Genomic DNA, 19,635 nt, shown 5'->3' on the forward strand with positions numbered 1-19,635 from the left:
CCAAGAAGTTCTGTGGGGTGCCTCTGTTTACGGAAGGAAACGTGTTTGCTGTGTCTTAAAAAAAGAGCTGATAATTGGTAAGTGGGTCTATAATTTACTTATTTTCAGCGTCTCATTGGCAGAAGCTTCTAAACTGTGTCAAACTAAAAAAAATATGAGAGGCTTTTATCGGGAAATAAAACAGTTGAGACGCCAATGTTACTGAATTAGCTGTGAGCTCACAGTCATCAGTGTTCACTTGCCATATTCTGTGTGAGCAGGTTGATTTAAGTCCTTTACAGAAACGAACGACGATATATATTGTTTCTGAAAGCCATAGGTGTGTCAGACTATGCAGTTAAATGACAGCGAACATTTTGTCTTGTCTCGTTAGATTGTTTCACTTGTTGTTTTGTCTTTAGGATGTCAAAATACTTTAGTTCTACATCTCTTGAAAGCCACAAGTGACATCTTACAATTGTTTTATCTGACCAACAGTCCCTGCCTCAGACATGTTTATTGTAAAATACATTTGATGAACAGCTGGGACCAACAGACGGGGAAAGTGCTTCACGAAAAATATCTTACTCGTGAGTAGTAAATGTGAGGCAAGCATTCAAACAGGAAGCAAAAGTACTAAACCAGACTATAAAAGTGCACTATAGCAAGTAAATGTCTATTGTTCACAACCATATTAATTTGTATGCTTTATTTTTTGCAATGAGGGCTGGATCAAAACTTCTTCCACGGGGCTGTATACTTTGTTGTAATCTTTTTAAGTGGTCTTGAGCAATAGTTCTCCAGGCTTTCAAAAGTGTTTCTTTGCACAATGGCTGCTCGTTTTCAGTCCAGTCTTTTTGTACCTGATCATATTCAGAGGAATTTGTGTGTTGAACCACTTAACACTGACCCATGAATCATTCAAGTATAATAAAAGGCACCTAACTCCATGGATTAATTCATGTTGTATGTAAATAGAACAGACAACTTAGCAAAGAACCCATTTTGAATTGTATCTTCTGGCACTTTGTTACCAGCAGCCTGTCACAGAGACACATAATTTGTTCCCATTTTTTTAGTTGCTTCTGTGAAAAATCTCAAAGATAACATGGTATTACAGACGTGAAATAGTATTTTTGCACCAACAAGCTGATTCCCAAAGAGCTATGAGCTTGGTATATCTCAGCATGGTGAGCAGTGCGTCCCTATAAAAAAATAGAGGAAACTGGACAAGTGGAGAACAAAAGAAGAAGAATCTGAAAATGATTAACTTAAGTAACAGAAAGAAAAGAAAATGGCAAAATCATCAGCGTTTGTACAGTGTTTTTTTTATTTATTTTCATTTACAGTGGAAGTACTGAATATCCAGATGGGAAATTTATTTGTCAGCTTTTAATGTCCAAATCTCATGTCTTTCTTGAAACTTGACTGCTTCTGGTTAGCTTATTTCTACAGGATCACTTGGAGGAAAGGGTTTAATCACATTATCTTGCACAATGTCCCAAATTAGCTTTATTTTCCAATATATTATTTGTAGTTGCACTTTTAGTTCGAGTTCTGTAAGTTTACTATTGATTTCAGTTAATACACATTCTGAAATGTAAACTCAGGCCAGGGTATCTCAGATCCCACAGACCAGACCGACACCACCAAGATTTATTTGCATATTTGATGTGATCCAGCAGATTTGACCCACTTCCAGCCCCAGTCATGGTGTGCTGCCCCTCCTGCCCCAGGCTCTGCTCCCGCTCCTCAGCCTACACTCTGGCGCTTGCTGTGGGCTTTGTAACATTGGGGACGAGCCGCATCCTGCTGCTCAAATTCTCAGCCAATGCTGGTGAGTGAATACAAAAATAATGTGTGACATCATATAACCTTCTCCTCAAACCAGCTCCCACTTTGAAATATTGTGTAGCTGTTTTAGGTTATTTTTATCTGTTATGACCAACAGTAACACTTTGCAGGTTGTTGACCTTGATTTTGTTTTATTTTCAGAAAATAAATACGACTTCCTCCCTGCTTCTGTCAATCTCCTTGCTGAGGCGCTCAAACTGCTCTTCTGTCTGGTTATGTCAGTCAGGGTCATAGTCCAAGGTAAACATCAAAGTAAAAAGTGATCTCGTTTGTGAAATATTCATTTTTCTTATGTTTGCCCACGTCAGATGCCTAGATGATTTTGGGTTGCTGTAGATTTGTGCTAAATGAAACTGATAGAACTGAAATATCATATCTAAACAGAGAAACCAGAATAGTTTTGAATATTTGCAGCCGATCCAGGTTCCTGAATCCCTGCACTGCTTCTGTAACATGTAATATGGCCGCAGTTGAAGCATCGCATTTCAGCATCAGAGAAGACATAGAACCAAGTATTTTGCCAGTACTTTATGGGAGGACACACTGAAATGTTAAACTACTCAATAATGTAGGTGACAGGTTTCAGGGTGCTGGTTTTCGAACTTTAACTGTGGATGAAGTCTTCTCAAATGTTAAATTGATTTAAGGTTGTTAGTTACAGGAATGTCAGAATTATAACAATGTCAGTGTTAAAGATGAACTTTATCTACTATCAGCAGAAGTGACTTGATTTTAGATGATGCCAGCCTCTCACTGTTTTTTATTAGCTGCCATTTTTGCAGTCACATCACAAAAGATAGTGTTGACACTCAAACAGTGGCGCACAACTGATTTATTATTAGTCAGACCTTAAACACCACTTTAAACATAATTATTTGATCATCTGTCACAACCATATAATGCACACAGTCTCAATTCAGAACGCCTGCTCCTCATCTCAATCAGAACAGTGTTGTTGTTTTCTGACTCCTTCCTTACCTCCATTAAGTCAGGCCACCTAGATTAGACCATGTCCCGGTGTCTTAGCTGGTTCTGGTACTGAAATCACCTTCATGTTAATTGCTAACTGACAAAACTAGAATATATATATATCATGCTATTTTTACATGGCTGTGGTATGTTTACTGCCATTTCAATCAAAGACATTTAATGGGTGCTGTGTGTTTGCAGCTGTAAATTAGATTCTCACTGAAGATTCTTCCTTAATAGATACTAATTTGTGTGCAGGATAGACCTAGATGTTTCTGTTCCACTATGTTTGAGACATGTGATGTTAAAGTTCTAAGTGTAGCTTTGAGTACTGTTGTTATAAGACTTTGGAACAGTGTGGATATTTATGCTATATGCTGTACATTGTGGCACTTTGTAATCACTGCGATGCTCAGCCGATTAATGTGCACCATGTTTCTCTTTAGCTGTTTTTCTCTGTTGTGGTCAGGTGACTTTGCGGATGACAGAATATTGGTGGGACCATTATTGCACAGTTACTGGTGTAGAACTTCTACCTCTGAGACTTCAGATTGAGATTGGTCTGTTTTTGCTGTTAATCATCAGACTTTCCTTAAAAAATATGCAATGATGTGTATCAAGGATACCGGTGTTGTATGTGTGTGTATGTGGATGGGTATATGTAGAATCTATGTAAACATCATAATGAGAACAGATTTTTCTGTCTTTGTCCTCAGAGGGACGATCATGCAGAGATTTGGGCTGTGCCTCTAGCTCCTCCTTCCTCATCTCCCTAAAGTGGGCTGTCCCAGCGTTCCTCTACTTTCTGGACAACCTCATCATCTTCTATGTGATGACCTACCTGCAGCCTGTGAGTTAAAAACTTATATCTGCCATCAGTCTTCTGTTAGAGTGAAAGACTTTGTAAAGTGCAAATTGAGGTTAAAATGATTCTTTTCACATAAGAAGAAACATCATTGTGCTGTTTACTTGTTATCTGATTGTAAAGGTTTTCTTCATATGTTAGACCTTTTTTGATGGTGTTTGATGCACTTTTCCATGACTCAGCTGTCTTATCTCAAAGCTTGCTGTTCTCTCTCTTGTTGCCAGGCGATGGCAGTGTTGTTCTCCAACTTTGTCATCCTGACCACAGCTGTACTTTTTAGAATCGTTCTCAAGTAAGTGGCTGCTTTCACAACACTGTAATGCTCTGATTGTAATGGACGCAGAACAGTGTTTTGTTTCTTCTTATAGTGTCCACTTCCTTTTAACCAAATATTTGTTATTTTTTGGCTTTAAAGGGATTTTTTTTCAATTATAAACCACTCTCATTAGTGTACAGTTGCAAAGCTCATAATATTTAAATGATATAAAATGATATGGAGTCATTTTTGTTTCTTGTCTTCATCCTTCAGGAGACGCCTGTCTTGGGTTCAGTGGGCAGCATTAGTTATTCTCTTTCTGGCTATTGTTTCCTTGACAATGGGATCCGGAGGCAGCCAGAACTCCGTAGCAGTGCCAGGCCTCCACTCACACCCCCTCTCCAGGTCCTCCAACTCCTGCCTCCTCTACACACAACTCCTGGAGCAGATGAAAAACAGCAGGTAGCACTCATGTGTTCACGGTTGCTCGTTAACAAACTAAAGGAGATATTGGTTAAGGTTTGTTAAGCATGTTGGAAAATATATTTAGTCAACAAATAATAATCACAAAAATGTTCATCGATCCATTTCTCCAGTAAATTCAGCTTATCTGGGGTGTGGTTGTGTTGGCAACCGGCTAAAGAGAGTATTCTAGTTGTCTTTCTCCCCAGCAACACTTTGTAGTTCCTTACTTGTAAACTCAAGGCATTTCCAGGTCAAAATAGCTATTTGGGGTCTAACCTGAGGCCTTTTCTTGGCTGGATGTTCCTGGAAAACCTCCTAAAGGAAATTCTGAGAAGGTGTCATAACCACATACCTGACCCACCTGAACAGGCTCCTTTGAATGTGAAGAATAAACAGCGTCTCTGCGTGTGCCTGTGGAGCTGAATCCAGCCACTTTAATGGGGAAGCTCATTTCAGCTTGTATTCACATTCATTTTTTTTTTTGCATTTATGATCTAAAGAAAACATTGTTTACCACCATAAAGTACTTACTGCATTTCATTCAGTTAACTGGACAAATGCATGAGGATTTATCTGAAATAATCATAATCGGAGTACTGTAGGAAGAACCACATCTTGCACAGACCTTTGAACACACTTTTTCGTTCATTAATCAGTCAGATTCTTGTTTGTTGCAGTGCCTCTGAATCATGGACGTCATCGCTGCCCGGTCAGGCCTGGAGGGACAGGTTAGTGGAGAGGCTTCGATCCCTGGGCGTGGGCCACATCTTGCTCCTCCTCCAGTGCTTCATCTCTGCCATGGCCAACATCTACAACGAGAAGATTCTCAAAGAAGGGGACCAACTCACTGAGAGCATTTTCATTCAGAACAGTAAATTGTGAGGAGGAGATAATGAAGTAAATACAAAAGCAGAGCACACATGGCTGCATTTGTTGTGATTCTTAATCCTTTGCCGTTTGGTTTTGTAGGTATGCCTTTGGTGTGGTGTTTAATGGTCTGACCCTCGGGCTTGGCAGTGAGGCTCGAGGCCTCACTGTTCACTGTGGCCTTCTGCATGGACATAACATTTATTCCCTGGGTCTGGTGTTTGTCACTGGTGAGTAGTAGTGGAAATTTATTTATTTATTTTTATTTTTTTAAAAGATAGATTAAGGCAATTAAAAGTGATTATTTAAGAAAATGTGTGTGTTTACTCTCTGTCAAAGAGATAAGAAAGAAGATTGTTGGCACTTCTCTGTTTACATTAAGTTACAGCCAATAAATAAGAAATATGGCATTCTATCCTTTAAAAAAATGCACACATGCAGATGCTTTATGATCATTTGAAGCACTGTCATTGAAAGACTTGTCTGTCGCACTGCAGTTCCTTTTTGTTTGATTGAAAAATCATCTGGTATAATTGTGTTGGTAATGGAGAAAACAAATCTTTTTCAAACAGTATCACAACCAATATCACTACATAACCTTTGATTCGAACACCTCGCACTGTACTGGCAGAGGAGCTGCTACTGTCACCATTTAAAATGAGCCACGCAGTTGGTCTGTTACAGCCACGTGGAAAGGAAAGTACACCCTCTTCCTGTAAGGTTTTATATATCACTAATATGTCATGTGTTGTTGTTCATCTGAGGTTGTATTCACACATTCTTTTCTATCAAGTCTTGATACGTGTACCCTTATAATGGAAAGAGGCGTTATTTTTGTTTTCACATGTTACTGTGTTCGTAATCATTAAAAGAAACAATGTGACTGCACTACTCTTGGCGTATTAGAATCCTGGAATTTGCCTACATAATCGGTTAACACCAACTATGTTGAGAGGGTTGTTATGCACATCTGAAGAACTCACCCTCCTCACTTTCCTCTCCACCAGCCGCTCTGGGTTTATCTGTGGCCTTCATCTTAAAGTTCAGAGACAACATGTTCCATGTACTCACCGGCCAAATCACCACTGTTCTGGTTACTGGCCTCTCCCTCTTCCTCTTCAACTTCCGCCCATCGTTGGACTTCTTCCTGCAGGCCCCCATAGTCCTCCTGGCCATCTTTATCTACAACGCCAGCCGGCCCAAAGACCTAGAATACAGCCTGCAGCAGGAGAAGCTGCGGGTCATGAATGGAGAAGTGTTCGAGAGGTCCAGAGGGGTAAGCAGCAAACTACAAATCTTCAACAGTCGCGCATACTCCTTTCCTCGCTCTGTTGTACTCACTGAACCCAAACATATAGCTGTTTCCTCTCCTCCCACGCACATACCAGGACCTCTGTAGGAAACATGGCTCTTATTTCTTTATAATGCGATTTCTCCAGTGCAGGAGGGAACCGGGTTCCCTGCTATGAAAACAGCATACAGACTCACACTGAAGCCATAGTTCACATAATTCCTATGGTAGTTTAGACTACAAAACATCTTTATTTGAACTGTACTCTTGCTGATGCATTTTAGTTTTCTTTGGTTGTGCGCTAACAAAAACAAGCAGCAGGCCGGCAACTGGCTTTGAAATGCAAAGTATTTCCCCTCTCTGTTCTCAAAGCAGTGAACATCTTTACCATGGCCTTAAAGCGGCTTAGAAAGCAAGATGTAAATGTGTGAAATACTTCAGTGTCTGCAGGTCCTGTACTGGATTTTGCCATCTTTGCAGTTGTGCTGACGTCCTCTTTGTATTTCCTGTTGTAGGATGGTGAGGAACTGGAGCTTTTGACAAAGACTAACACAGACAGTGAATCTGAGGAGGAATCGTTGTAGACCTTCTCAGACATAAGACTGAGGACATAACTGCTGCTCACACTAAGCTGCTCAGACTTCTGCTCGATGCAGCATGGTGAAAAGTTGTCTGTAAAACCAGTTATTGAAATTGTCAGCGGGTAAACGGTGAATGACAGCGTTGTACGTGTATGGCTGTGGTGTATATTTTTTAACGGGCCTGTCTGTGTATGACTGCTGTCGTTTATGTGATGACAGAAGAGCCAGTTATGTGTGTGTGCAGGAAGACAACTGACACCGCTTTGGAGTTGCTGTTAAGGAGGATTTTTCTTGCAATGATTCCAGTTTATGCTGCTATTTGGCTTCTGAATGGTCCCCACATTTCTGCCAAGATTCCATCAGGCTTTTTGAAATGTGGCGAGAAAAGAAGCACAGGTCCACAAGTTATAGATTTAAAAGCATTTATGTAAATGTAAATAATGCATTGCCAGATGTTTACACACTATTCAGGACTTTTTTTTTATGTGTGTGTATGTGAGATTGATGTGCAGACACTTATGTTTCTCAATTCACAACGTGGGTTTTAGAAACCAGGGGCCTCATTTAGAAAGCACTGCAGTGGATGTGCACAAAAGCCGAATGTCACAGTTATAAAATCAAATTTATGATAAAAATGTGGATAGATGTCATCCTTATATTCTGCCCTGCAGACACTTGGGCTGGGTGCTATCAACTTTTTTCATTTGTTTTAAGATTTGTGTCAAATGTTATATAACGTCAGATGATATCGATGACATCAGTATATTCTGATTCCACTTGTTTCCTCTGTAAAGTCATGGCAGAGTGTGAGAAATTTGTTTCGTGAACAACACGAGGAGTTTAGGGATTGTTCATTATTTCTCCTCATTTCCCTCACTTTTGTACATGTTGTTCAAATGCGACCACTTTCTGTTCAAAGATTAGCCTCATCGTGAGAGTGAGCTGCAAGTCTAAACTTTCTCAATCATTTTACTTGCAAACTTATTTGGAATTATCATGCTAGCAGCATGTGGAAAAATAAGAACGAGCCAACTTTAGCTGAAAACAAGGGACTTCATGGTGCGTTTAACTTGTAAATTCTGAAAACTACATCCATTTTGTACCTTAAAGCCTGCATGATTTCCAGGTACATTCAAGTACAGCTCTTAAACTTATCAGTCTATGCTAAATGTTGTTTATAATAGTATGATTATAACAGATCTTTTGATTTCATCAGTATTCTCTCACTCATAGACATCACCTATGAAAGATTCAAATTCAATTCAAACTTTATCTTTACTAGCTAAAATTATATTCTTGTTACTACAGAGACAATAAAGTACAGAATTTTACACACCAGCTGTGGGAACAGAATTAGTTCAAATGAGAGTGGTACCCAACTCTAATAATAGGAAATGTCAACAGAAAATACCAAGAAATAAGTCATGTTTCTGTCTAAAGATGTTATTATTTTTGGCCACATCACCTTAGCACATGCCATGAATAACCACTAAATTGTCAATGCAAGCCAACTAATTGATGGCTGCTTCAGATGAACTTTGGCAACAACAAAGAGAAAATCTGAAATTGTTTGTAGGAACCTGAGCGCCCGTTCTCCCGATTGCTCTGTTCATGTTGTCCTTCAGAAACACCTACAGTCATCCTGCAGTATTACATATTAAGCTTTTCAGTCCTGTTGATATGACAAAAATCCTATCACATATTTCTTTACAGACATATAATTTACACAGTTGACATGTTTAGGTGCTGAAGATATGCAGGTGACGTGTTTTTTTTTCCCTCTGGGCTCAGATGGTGGGACATTTGATGCTCATAGAGTGGACCTGTAGCATGACGTCAAACTAAAGTAAATACGTGAGTTACAACCTGTCTTTAGTTCACCACCCCTCCATCATGCTCATACGCAAAGGTCAGAGTTTGCATATGAGCATATGCATTCACAGAGTTTATAGAGTGTGAAATGCAGAGATAAATGAGGCCCCTGATCTGTGAGCAATGACCTAATGGACCACGAATGCCTGAATTTCTATAAGCACAAACTGCTCTTGCTTTTTTTTTTTTTTTTTTTTTTACTTTGCCTTGATTGTTCTTATGTGGTACTGTAAATATTATGAAACATCTCTCTTAAAATTGTTTCTGACATTAAAACATGCGTCGATGCCAACTGTTGTGAAATGAATTTGCTGCTAAGATAAGAGCTGAAAAGCAGCAACACAGCAAAACTGAGCCGTCTTGGTCTTCAGCTTTTAAATAGTTTAGTGTTTGGACACTTGAGTAAATGTGTTTGTAATTATGGAGAGAAGTGTTTTTAATTCGAGCTTTTCCAGTTTTACTTTTCTCACGTCACAGTCATTAATTGATCAAACTGTGAGGTATTTCTCTTGACCACCTCACAAAATAAAGCCTCTAGGGGGAGATGTAGCACAAAAGATTGTTGGAATGCATTTAGGCTGAATTTGTTAGTTGATATATTGTGCACAGCAACCAATGCAGGTGGTAAACGCACGTTTATTTGTCATAATTGCCAGTAAAGTATAAATAAGAACATTATAGAACAACATAAACTTTACAAAAAAAGAATTAATGTGACAGTTTGTTTTTTTTCAAAAAAGGATCCGTAATTGCACTTCAAAGGCGACAGATGTCCAATAAATACATCTTATTTTAGCTCATTATCTACAAAATAAAGGTGTGTGCTCATATTCTAAAAATGTCAATTTGACCTGGGAGGCAAGTGGAGATGACAGATGATATAAACTGTGTTTGAGTTGTAAAAATGACAAAGGCATAAAATTAAGGTACAGAACAAATCCCTGATCCTCCAGACATGCAAACTGACTAACCAGTTCTGCTTAAAAGCTCTTTTCAACTTACCATTACTTGCAGCCTATTATATTATTGATTGTATAAGGAAGAACTGGGTAGGTGAAAGCAGTTTTGAGACTTTCACTAAGTGCTACAAAACATTCGAGGAGCTCACTCCATCTGTGATGACTGTCGGGTGGAGGATGGGTAGGAAAGATGAAGATATGTTATTGATCAAAAGAAGACAATTAAAGGCCCCAAGAACCAGCATCCTCGATGAGCACGCCACTCTTAGTAACCATAACCCTGGTGATACCCGTCTTGATAACCATGCTCGTATCCGTGCTGGTGGTAGCCATAGCCGCCATATTCGTCTTCAGGGCAACGCATTCCGAGGGACTGCTGAATGGCCATTTCCTGTCTGCGCAGCTGCATTGAGTCCACCAGGTCATAGATGTTTGCCATAGACCACATGGGCGAAGGGTACCATGACTTGACATTGCCATCCTTCCCTACCAGCAGCATAGAGAAGTACTCTGGGCTGATCTGGAAGTAGTTCCTCATGTCCTTCACCAGGGTGGCTGAGAGGCCTTCACGCTCAACAGTGGAACTCCCTGGATGGAGCAGAGGTACAGGTTAGGAATGAAAGAGAATTTTCACAGTAGAGAGCACAGCCACATTTTCCTTTGTAGGGTTGTTTCACCTAAACACACCTCCTCATGCTGACCCTGGATACCAGAAGGCAACACCTCAATCTGCTAGTTTCTGCAGTGTTGCATGAGCCTGACTCATATTTCCCAGGAAAGTAACAGCTTGATAAAAAGTTCTTTTGACCAAGAACTATGTGAGTGATATACCATATTGATTGGGAGTGGGATGCAGAAATGATGGCCTCTGTGGGATATGTGTTTCGGATTTTTGTTATGAGAAAGAAGATTTGATCTCAGTCAGGGCTGATTCATAGCTGGAACAAAAACAACTATTTTAAAAGGGAAACAGTGAAGTGAATGTATGAAGCGAAGAGGGGTGTGTTGTGAAGTGAGATGAGTGAATTAGTGAGTCATGTTTCTAAAGTCAGAGTCACAAAAGTCTCTTTAAAGCATACAAAATCACCACGGTAACTGATGCTGAACACACGACCTATCGTGAAGAGGTGATGTTCAGAATTTCCAATTAAATCAGCTGTAAAAAGCTCTTCTTTTTTTTACTGACACTTTTCTTGATGGAAACCTGGATAACATCAAACTGGAACAATCCTCAGGTATTGGATATATTTCAAACCATAACTGACTGCAAATCAATATTGATTCAGCTTTTATCTCAACAGTGTGCAGCATGTTGAGGCAGTATTGATTAGGTGCCCCCTACTTTTTTTAAACCTGAACTAAAACGTGCCCTTTTGACCAGACTTCAGCATTGAATTAACAACTTGTGATGCAGATTCTCAGCTGAGAGGATGCATTATAACTTGTTGAGCCTTACTTGCAGCTTCGTTAATTAATGCATGCAGTTGTAGTTTGGTCCAGATTCGCTTCCACATCTGTTTTAGCTATTGAAATTGCAACTAATAGAGCACAATAGAAAACTGATGTGTTTATTAGGATTTATAACAAATAATGTCTCATTTCTAATTGATTTCACTGTGAATTAGATACAAAATAAAGTGATTTCCTTCATTCAGCAGCAGTGTAAGATTTTAATGCACCGGTACATTTTTTTAATGTTCTATAGCACTATATGTCGAAAAAACGCCTTCCTCCTCCTAATTCTATGATGAATCTCGATGCAGATGTGGACGACTTTCAGAGCAGTGACGGAACAACATGCAGGTTTGCAGCATGCACAAAATCCTAGTATATGATTTGGAATTGGTTATATCTAGGCCCCGGTGAAAACAGAAGAAGTTATGCTGTGTTCTATTTTGCTCAGAAGTGTCTGGGACTTCTGTTATACCCAAGTTGATGTTATTTCAGTTGTAAGTTTGAAAACCAGCAGGATTTGCTCATTGATCGTGCAAGCTGGTATTGCCAAAAAAGAGAAAAAAAGTTATTAAAGTATTAAGCTGTATTTTGAGCAGCTACAAACACCAAGACAACATGTTCACTGATAGAGGTAGGTCAGTACTATGACAATGTGTGCAATTGATGTAATGAAATACAAACTAATTAAATGCTAATAAAACTAAAACTAAGTGCTAATAAACTGTTTATTACAGCAAATATCACCACTATTGTTGCTCAGGGAAACAATATCAGATTTTAAGGTCAGGGCGGGTGAGGTTCCTTAGATTTTCCAAGTTGGTAATCCAATTTCAGGAAAATTTATTACCAAGTTTCACTGACACTACTGTGATAAAACAGAGGAAGACAGAACTCAATAAAACGTTTCAAAGTGGACATCTGAGCACACTTTGGATTGTATGATCTTAGCAGAACGTATGTACTGGACAAAAAGCAGGCAGTGAGTAAAGTCTACCTCGCAAACATGGAGTACTTTAGTTATTCTCCTAATAAGAGACATTTATAGTTTGTTTCCTCATGAAACCAACAGAGGAGCACACGACTCTAGTTTTCTCTAGATATAAAATCTTGGTGATGGAAAAGCCTCTCAGAGTTGATAAAGCAGTACTCTTGAATTTGAACCTTCAGGTTATGTACTAAGAGACTGTTATCTGGGGGGCGTTACTTTGAAGCAGTTGCACCTCAACTCTGGCATGCACTTGTATTTATTGTGAAGCACTTTAGTCAGAGAAAGGTGCTATAAAAATAAGCTTAACTTACTTACTTTTCACCCTGAGTTAACTGTCTACAATCTCAAGGAACACAGCCAGCCCGACTAATCACCCAAGAATTACCAAAGCAACTTTTGTTCTTCAAATTTGACAAAAAGAGGAGACACACTAACTTTTTGGCAGCTTTCATAGCTAAAAATCTATAGATTTATTCTGTCAAAGAGATCCCTGATTTTCACCAGCAATGAAAACTTTTTTAAAATGTGAAGTTATGTAGAAATGATGCAAGATGCAGAGACGCATCAAATCAATAACGGGACAATTGCATTTGAATCAAAATGTGAGGGCAATAACGACTCACACCTCTAAACTCTATGCAGGCATGCACAAAGTCTAAAGAAAGAAACCTGGTTCTTGTTTTTTTTTAAAAAAAGAACCACCATTATGTTACCCATTACCTCTTATTAGAGCCAGCTCAAAGATAATCTTGCTGTGTTGACCTTCCGTCGTAGCCTACCCCTCTGGTCTTAGTGTTTAATAAAAGGAGGTCATTTGTGCAGAAAAAGATTTACTGGAGTGCGTGTGCTTGCTCCAGATATGTTCGATCCACAGTTTCACCCTTTCCTTCTCATGAGAAAGTTCTTACCGTTAATGGGATACAGTTCCAAGACTCCGCCCATATCTGGCAACTCCGTGCCAACCAGCTTCATAATGGCGATGTGCCTCAGACCTGTGTCACCATGACAAATACACACACATGAGAGATATGCAAATATATAAGTACAATATGCATTGTGCTATTTTCAGCCTAACTGGTTCTTATTCATCAGCTTTTCTGCTGATCCAAGCTGATTTCTTTGCACTTGTTTATTATTGGAACCATCCTAAGTTCTGGTTTCAAGGTCCAGGGAAGGAATGTGGTGGTGGTCTAGAGAGTCCTGCCAATAAGCTGTTTCCTCTTAACTAATAAAGCCCACATTAAACACAGAAGAACACTGGTTTTACTTGGTCAGCGCCAAGTGCTGAATACCAGGATCAAACCTCCCAAGCCTTTGTTTGGGCCTGGGGGGGCGGGGCAGCTGCGGGTGCCAAGATCAGCACATGAGGGACAGAAAGTCCCCCTACAACCAGATCTAGACCAACTGATAAGGAAAGACAGGCTTTTTTCTTCAGTCACTTGACTCATGCACATACATACAGATGTTTAATAACACCACTTTCAAATCAGTCCTATTTCACAAGAGATTCAAAGGCTGTAACAAATGTGAACAAATCTTCATCTGTATAGCTGACAGAGTTGTTGTTTAAGGTCCTTCTCCAATTCATCACAGGACTGTTGACCTACTGTCGATGAGTAAAACAGGTTTGAAACTCTTAAGATGCTTTTTCAACAGTAATCTCCCTTATGCTGACTTGCAGAAGTTTAAGGTTTTACTATCATCATGGTTCTGTGTGGTTGTTGCACATTTGTCTCACCTGATAAAGCTCAGTCGTGATTTTTGGTTGTGGTCAAACGTGAAAGCCTTTCTATGGGGGATATGAAACTCCCACCATAAAAAGGGCAGTGAAAGGTCACCGGTTTACTGCTCTTTACAAAACATATTCCGCAGGAGGTAAGTTGACACCAAATGTTCACTCAATCTTGGTCTGAGTTACTGTTATCCCTGAATTTTGAGTATATAATTCAAATTATCAACATTAAATATGCTAAATCAGGTAATAAGGTCACTAAATCTAACTACTTTATTTGTCAACTTGGTCCTGTAGTTGGATTTGTGCATTTCCTATCTACATATCTGTGGGTATTCAGTGTTGGAAGTCTCTGATTTTAATTTAGCACCACAAACAAATGTATGGGGGTGTGCATCCTTTAAAGGATTTGATTAATTTTCCGAATATCTTCACAAATATATGTTAATACAATTTTATAACAATTTTATATCATCTGAATATTTGATTTAAAATGTCAAAGGCTACAAAGCAAATTAAAAAATTTCAAACTTGCACTTTTCGCTCACATTCTTCTTTGTGGTTTATATAAATGAAAGTCACTTCAGCCTTGAGAGAGAGAGAGCACATAGAAAATTATAGAGGAAGTTTTCTTAACAGAAAATGTAGCCAATTCTTGGAACTATTTAGCTGAAAGATATATCAATGACATTGATGACAATGTACCTTGCGTGTGAACAACTGCCGTCCTATCATTTCAGTTCACTTGACCTCCAAAATGGTCACATATTCATTTTAACTTTCCACTTAAAAAAAGCAACAGTTTTTCCTACTTCCTGACAAGAAGTGCCAGAAAGTGCTGGAAAAATGTTTAATTTCCACCACAACAGAGTAAAATTCCAGCCCTTAAAAAAGAGGAACTTTCAAACATAGTGAAGACCATAAAAATTCCCACAGATTTGAATGGACTGCAGTTTGACTCCCATGCACTTAGAGGACTAAGGACACAGCTCTTGATGCCGTCACTGATCTTTGGTTTCAGAACATTTGGCAACAATGACGCTCTGAATATTTCTTGTAGGTGTTTGAAAGCTTCTGCATCTGTCAGCTGGTAGCTTTTACCATCTTTGCACTGCTATGTGTTCAAGCCATTTTTGCAAGTTCCTCCTTAGCACTGTGTCGTGGAGGCATCTCAACCAATGACTGTGGAACTTTTTGATAACATCATAAACTGCAGAAGTCATTATAAAATGCACTGTATCCTTAAGAATTGTTGATTATTTTTCTTCAGAGAAAGAAACTGGAAACATTCAGTGCCTTTGATTCTGGTTAATTCAGGCCACATGAACACTGAAAATAAACACAGTTAAGTCTTATTTATTTCTGACTTTGCCTAAAAAGCTCATTTAAGTTAATTAATTGACAATAATCATGTTGATCACATTCAATTTCTTTTTTTACTCTACCTCACTATCTAAAATATTGTTTCTTTATATTTACAATAACCCTTTAAACTTTGGGTTATTGGGTTATATCTTACTGACTTTCTCCAATCAGCTTATTATTTTCAGAATTTTACATCGAAATACAGTCTTAAACCTACTGAAATATATTCTTAGTGTCTTAAGTATCAAAAGTGCAAGGGTCAAAGCAATAACTGTGACATATGCATCCATGTTCCTCTGTTAAGCATTATGAGACCAAAAGTAGAAGGAGCCATGGAGAAATGTCAGAACTCTCAAATTCATGTAAACAACTCTGAAGCATGAGGTTCAACTGGGGTAGAAAGTCCAGATGATAGAATCTATTTAGTTTCACTCAGAAGGGAAGTTATCTGGGGGCTATTTAAAGTTTACATGTATCTCCCATAAATCTGTTGGAGATGTCAGATTGTTGAGATTCGCAAAGTTCAGATGAATGCATCTTTTTAATATACACAGTAATAACTTTAAAGTAACTATGGAAAAGTTGACTAACTGGCCGTCTGAATGGGCCATCGTCAGGAAGGAAAACAAGATCTAGTTTGCCTCAAAGAGGAATTCTTTGCCAGTTCTGTCATCTGGGATCCCTCTGTGGCATTGACGCCACAGTGTGCACGTACGCACGCATGATATCGTGCTAATGATATTGAAAGCATAGCAGCAAACACAAACATTCTGTGTAATCTGTGAATCTTGTGATTAATATATTCATCATTGGTCTGACTAAAAACTTTGGCAGGCAGTGGCTGGATACATGCCTCAGTGAGGTAAAGGTCACAGTGAAACAAAAGATATTTGATTAGCATTCATTATGGTCACTTCATTGAAGGCAAAATAATTGCTTTTCAAATCTTTGTAGGATATCTCAACCTGTTTTTGTGTGGTCTGCAGCAACAGGAAGTTGGACACAGAGCTACAACACACAAAAAGGGACCGAAAAAGGGACAGTCTCACTCCCATGCGTTAGTATCACGTGACCAGGCAATAGAGTAGTTTCTATTGAAGTCACTCGACTTGCTTCATACTAATAACCATACTGAACGCAGCATTTTTAGGAACTTTAGTTTCTAACCCCCATCTGCTAGTTGCTTTAGTATATGAGGGTTATTTGAAAGGGAATGTGATGTCATCACTATTTTTAAAATATTTCATCAGCAGCATTGATGATGACCCAAGAGTGAAGTATCACTGCTTCCCTTTTTTCAAAAAAGGTAAAAACCAACTGTCCATTGCTTCCTATGGGAAAATCCATGATGCAAAACTTGTTTCCCTTCTCACATTGGAATTTGTGTCAATTACATTACAAAAAAAAAAAAAAAGATTTGGTAGATTCCAGAGGGCACACGTGAAAAATAAAGTACATATTCATTTGATTCTAGATTTTTACATAACAGGACATAATGAGAACAATCTGGGGTTAATTTCAATCAGTTTGAGGTCTGGACTTTGACTTGACCATTGCAACATCTTTATTCTTTTCTTTTTCAGACATTTCAGACTGTTGTAGATTTGCTGCTGTGTTTGGGATCATTGTCCTGTTGATGAGCCAGTTTCAGCCAAGCTTGAGCTGTTGGATAGATGGCCTCACATTTGACTCTAGAATACTTTGGTATCCAGAGGAGTTCATGGTGGACTCAATGACTGCAAGGTGTCCAGGTCCTGTGGCTGCAGAACAAGCCCAGATCATCAGCCCTCCACCACCGTGCTTGACAGTTGGTATGAGGTGTATGATGGTAAATTTTATGTCTCAGGACTAACAAACTCATCCACATTAACCATTTGTATCACCCAGACACGCTAATTGTTTTAAACTATTTACCTCTTAATTAACACTCATGACATGATAATTGTTTTAACCTCCTGTTTCTTAATTATCATCAAGACTGCATCCTGCCCCACCTGGAGGTGTGGTTACACACCTAAGGAACAAAGCCCCCTCCTCAGGTATAAATGCTTTGGGTTCTTTTTGTTTGTATCTTTTCATACCATTACCGCTGAATAGTGTGGACTGATCTTTTTCCTTGCAACGAAGAATAAAAACTTAGCCGGCCGGCAGTAAGTTTCTCTATTTCATTGCTCATCAGAGGTATTAGGAAGGAAGAGATAAAAACTTCCATAACAGGTGTTTGTGCTGATATGCTGTGTTTGGTTTTCTCCAAACATGCTGCTGTGCATTATGACCAAACATCTCCACTTTGGTCTGGTCTGTCCAAAGGACACTGTTCCAGACGTCTTGTGGTTTGTTCAGATGCAGCTTTGCAAACCTAAGCTGTGCTGCCATGTTCTTTTTAGATAGGATCAGCTTTCTACTGCAACCCTTCCAAACAAGCCATCCTTGTTCAGTCTTTTTCTAATTGTACTGTCATGAACTTTAACCTTTAACATGCTAACTGAGGCCTGTAGAGTATGAGATGTAGCTCTTGGCTTTTTGACCTTGGGGTGAACTTGCCGGGACGTACAGTTCTGGGAAGATTTACAGCTGTCCTGAATGTTTTCCACTTGTGAATAATCTTTCTCTCTGTAGAATGATGGACTCCAAATAGTTTGGAAATGGCCTTATAACCCTTTTCAGATTGATGGGCAGCAACAATTGTTTCTCTAAGATCATTGCTGATGTCTTTCCTCCTTGACATTGTGTTAACACACCTGAATGCTCCAGACCAGGAAACTGAAACAAATTCTGCTTTTATAGAGGTGCTCACACTTGCTGATAACTAGTTAATCAAGTGCATTTGATCACCACCACCTGGATGCTACTAATCCTGTTAAATCCTATGGAGGCAGTAAGGGTGGACTTAGGTTTCCACACACTGCTTCTGAGCTTTGACTTAGTTTTCAGTCTCAATTTACAGTTTACTGAAGAGAATACTTTCTTTCAGGTGACTCACCCAGATTGCAGGCCTGGCTAGTGAGGGCATAGAGCTGCTGCTGATAGGACCACTCCTCGTCGTTGGGGGCGGAAATGATAAACAGACGACGTCTCCATCGGAACCTGCAATCACAGAGAATTTCAGCCTGCATTTAAGTGGCACTTTTGTGCAGCAGTGAAAGCTCTGTGCCAAGACAAGCAGTTTGTGCTTGTACTCTACATATTCCCATACAATTACTGCCAGAGGGTGACAACCCCGAATTATGGTCAAAAACCTGCCAGATCGCTACACCCTGGAAGTGGAATTCTCTATGGTCTCCATGGAAACAAAAGACGGCCTGTCTGCTAAAGACATCTCGTGAAAATATGTGACAGCAGTGATTCAGGTTTTAGGAACGACAGGGCTTTATGTTACTTTTAATCTCTGTGGCACACTAACAAACAAGCTGTTTGTGTATTGCAGAATCTGCAATCTGCCAAACATCGCACATAATCACCATAAATTCTGGTCCAGCTGATTTCTGAGTTAAGCAACAGATGTTTGATAGAAGTAGAAACAGCCTGATTTGGCCACCCAATGACTCTGACTATCTCTGACAGTTTCTCAGCAGAACAATCACAATATCTGTGACTGAAGATGTTGTGGTTTTTTCACATCATTTTATCAATATAGATTAAAATAAAACAGAATAGCATGGACAGAAATGTCCTTCTGGTTGTGTTGAGTATCTTTAATTACTTTTGTAAGTTATTGATGAGGGTGCACTACAGTCTTTTAACCTGGTTCTGTTTTTATTGTGATTATTTATTTTTCTCTGGGCTCGTAATTGTGTTCAGCTATGCATCTGTGATGTATTGCCTGACTGACAATAAAGGAATCTGAATCTAAAAACTGATTTGGTTTGTCATACATAGCAAGAAATGCAGAAACAAGAATCAATAACCTACAACTTATCATATAAAGCTTAGCTGTTGACAGATATTTTGCAACTTGGGAGTGTAAACTGGTCATTCATCAATCGTCAGTGACTGACCTCGCAATGTGACAGAATTTGGGAAAATCCCTACAGCCAAGTTACACAATCTTCTGTAAAGTGTTCTCATGGAAGCAGGCTGCTCTGCCATGCCTTTGCAACCACATTTTTTTTTTGCCATGTCAGGAATTCAGGATCT

At 39.1% G+C, this 19,635-nt stretch overlaps 2 protein-coding genes across 4 annotated transcripts in view; one reads left to right on the forward strand and one right to left on the reverse strand.

The window, feature by feature from the left end:
* slc35a5 (solute carrier family 35 member A5) lies at positions 1–9,727 on the forward strand. 3 transcript variants are annotated; one of them, XM_072397369.1, is made up of 10 exons: positions 1–77; positions 1,665–1,816; positions 1,975–2,073; positions 3,519–3,652; positions 3,892–3,959; positions 4,197–4,385; positions 5,066–5,266; positions 5,358–5,485; positions 6,263–6,531; positions 7,062–9,727. In XM_072397369.1, the coding sequence occupies exons 2-10, from the start codon at positions 1,690–1,692 to the stop codon at positions 7,128–7,130; spliced, it is 1,284 nt and encodes a 427-aa protein (XP_072253470.1). In that variant the 5' UTR covers positions 1–77; positions 1,665–1,689; the 3' UTR covers positions 7,131–9,727. The 3 variants fall into 3 exon arrangements, with proteins under 3 accessions (XP_072253470.1, XP_072253469.1, XP_072253468.1); XM_072397368.1 differs by having other exon boundaries at positions 8–85; XM_072397367.1 differs by having other exon boundaries at positions 8–77; positions 1,662–1,816.
* ccdc80 (coiled-coil domain containing 80) overlaps positions 9,616–19,635 on the reverse strand; it is a 23,319-nt gene continuing 13,299 nt past the window's right edge. Inside the window, exons 8-10 of the mRNA XM_072397366.1 lie at positions 18,482–18,585; positions 13,310–13,393; positions 9,616–10,546 (exon numbers count right to left, since the gene is read on the reverse strand). Of these exons, the coding sequence (XP_072253467.1) occupies positions 10,224–10,546; positions 13,310–13,393; positions 18,482–18,585 (511 nt within the window). The 3' untranslated portion in view covers positions 9,616–10,223. The remainder of the gene's footprint in view (positions 10,547–13,309; positions 13,394–18,481; positions 18,586–19,635) is intronic.

This window comes from Leuresthes tenuis, unplaced genomic scaffold (genome assembly GCF_036924035.1).
Source record: "Leuresthes tenuis unplaced genomic scaffold, fLeuTen1.0.hap1 SCAF_12, whole genome shotgun sequence".
NCBI classification, from domain to species: domain Eukaryota; kingdom Metazoa; phylum Chordata; class Actinopteri; order Atheriniformes; family Atherinopsidae; genus Leuresthes; species Leuresthes tenuis.

Excerpts from the sequence above, each read along its gene's own strand:
- slc35a5 (XM_072397369.1), top strand. The coding sequence starts at position 1,690 with ATGGTGTGCTGCCCCTCCTGCCCCAGGCTCTGCTCCCGCTCCTCAGCC. Across the intron at positions 1,817-1,974 it reads CAAATTCTCAGCCAATGCTG|AAAATAAATACGACTTCCTC; the intron begins GTGAGTGAATAC and ends TTTTATTTTCAG. Across the intron at positions 5,267-5,357 it reads TTCATTCAGAACAGTAAATT|GTATGCCTTTGGTGTGGTGT; the intron begins GTGAGGAGGAGA and ends TTGGTTTTGTAG.